The 2318-nt window shown below is 44.8% G+C and overlaps 1 protein-coding gene across 1 annotated transcript; it reads left to right on the top strand.

Annotated features, from left to right (window-relative positions):
• The first annotated feature begins 1063 nt into the window (after positions 1 to 1063).
• Positions 1064 to 2086, top strand: LOC145672680 (uncharacterized). The gene has a single exon (XM_081741846.1). It carries the CDS (start codon positions 1064 to 1066, stop codon positions 2084 to 2086), a length of 1023 nt encoding a protein of 340 aa, XP_081597972.1.
• The last annotated feature ends 232 nt before the right edge of the window (positions 2087 to 2318 follow it).

Raw genomic sequence — 2318 nt, 5'->3', positions numbered from 1 at the left:
ACAATAGAAACACTGAACATGCCTGCCCAAACAAAGGGAAAACTCACTGTGTCACGTGTAACAGTGACACACATAAAACAGGAGCCAGCTCATGCCCGCTATGCCCATGGAGAAGCTCTACTGTACAGCCAAACAAGACAATCATCGAACCAGACAAAACACCATCAACACTACTCACCACAACTACAGACAAGGAAGGAGATAACCAAAGGAAGGGAGGAAACACACGCGACCAGACCACAACAAGAGAGGACACACCAGCCACCCTCATAAACATAATGAAAGAAGCAATTGAAGAGACTGCCTCCAAGATCATGAAATGGGTAGCGATCCTTGTCAAATTGAATTGCCCCCCAAAGGAAGAACAGAAACTCATGGATTCCATCAATAAAGCCACGGAAGCCATATTTCAGTCCCGACTCAACATCCTCTGTTCAAATCAGGGACACATCTCAGTCCAAAAAGAGCCAATTGCGAAGGACATTGTATGGCACCAATCCCCATTACCGACCCCATGCAACACTGGAAAACAAAACACCAATATAAATCAGGATGGACCACGATAACGAACACCAGCAAAACAGCAGAGAACAAGATGGCATCAGGGTGCTATTTATAAACATCCAAGGCCTCAGAAAAAAGAAAGCAGAGCTCCAGGAATATATCAACCTCCGGAATACAGACGTCATAATCTTAAACGAGACGAAACTGACACAAAACTACAAAATATACATTCCTGGATACTCCATCACAAGAAATGACAGAACCAATCCTGCAGGTGGCACAGCAATCTTAATAAAAAACCATATCCCCCCTCCCCATTCCCCCACACCTACAAAACGCAACAACCTCCCCCATAACAATAAGCATAAACTCTACACCTCCCATCCCCATAGCAACGTTCTACAACCCTCCAGATGAAAACATTGAAAACTCCTTCCCCCTCCTAACGTACCTCGAAACCCTCCCAAACCTTTTCCTGGCTGGGGACCTCAACTGACAAAGTGAGCTGCTTGGAGACCCAGTAGTCAACAGAAACGGCACTAAACTATTTACATTCATGATGGATAGCTCTCTCCTACAAATCAATGTAGACGGACCTACACGCATAGCCCAGCACCAAGGCGAACAAGACACTAAACCAGACAAAGTCCTTGTCACTGGGAATCTTGCACGCCTGGAACTGGAAACTGAGACCACACCGGACCTCCAGTCAGACCATTTGGGAATCCACACTCAACTGCCTATTACTATTACAACAGAACCGCCTAGCCTCAGAACAATCAAGCGCTACCAGGACGCAGACTGGGACCAATATAAGCAGTACATTGCAACCCACGTGTCCACCATACACATAGAACCTACACCAGCAAGCATTGAAAACACGAACAACAGGATTTCAAACATTCTAGCAGATGCTGACAAGAAGTGCATCCCAACCAAGACCATTAACATAAATGAAAGAAGACTCCCCCAGCACATCATAGAAAAGATACAACAAAAACGGTGGCTACGGCGAATATATTACAGATATCGGAACCCGGACACCAAAACAGAAATAAACCGGCTGGACAGAGAAATTAAAAATGACATCATCAACCACAACGAAGAAAACTTCACCAACCTGTGTAATAGACTCAATGAATGCAGGAACACGAACCCCCGTTTATTGTGGAGAGAAATACACAAATTCAACAAAAAACCATGTGGAAAAATTGCCAACACAATAGACGGCAGACAGCTCAACACTACAAGAAACAAACTAGAATTTTTTGCAAACATTATGCGGGAAAAGTTCCAATACAGCCCGCCCGACAGCACAGAACAAAATCAAATCCAAACAAGAGCAACCCACATCCGCAACAATATAAACCACTACAACAACCTAACACAAACAGATCTCAACGACGACCATCCCGGTGACACAGCAATACTCGTCAGTGAAGTAACGATACAGGAAATAGAACACGCCCTCAAAAAGAAGAGGAATACTGCCCCAGGACCGGACAGGGTACACAACAGGCACCTTAAGCAAGCTCCCCAAATTCTACACCAAAACTGGCAACCCTGTTTACTGCTAGCCTAGCAACGGGTTACATCCCCACTACGTGGAAACAATCCGAAACTGTAATCATTCCTAAACCGGGGAAACCCAAACAACAGTCAAAAAACTACAGGCCCATCTCGCTTACCTTCACCATCTCTAAACTAATGGAGAAGATCCTGGTAAATAGACTACACCAATACTTCGACACAAGTAACCAGCTAACTCCAAACCAAGCAGGATTTCGACCACATCACTCAACCATAGGCCAAGT

This window comes from Thermobia domestica, chromosome 16 (assembly GCF_964235325.1).
Source record: "Thermobia domestica chromosome 16, izTheDome1.hap1.1, whole genome shotgun sequence".
Classification (NCBI taxonomy): Eukaryota; Metazoa; Arthropoda; class Insecta; order Zygentoma; family Lepismatidae; genus Thermobia; species Thermobia domestica.
Note: the sequence above shows the minus strand (reverse complement) of the source record. Positions and strands in the feature narration are given on the sequence as shown.

Excerpts from the sequence above, each read along its gene's own strand:
- LOC145672680 (XM_081741846.1), top strand. The coding sequence starts at position 1,064 with ATGGATAGCTCTCTCCTACAAATCAATGTAGACGGACCTACACGCATA.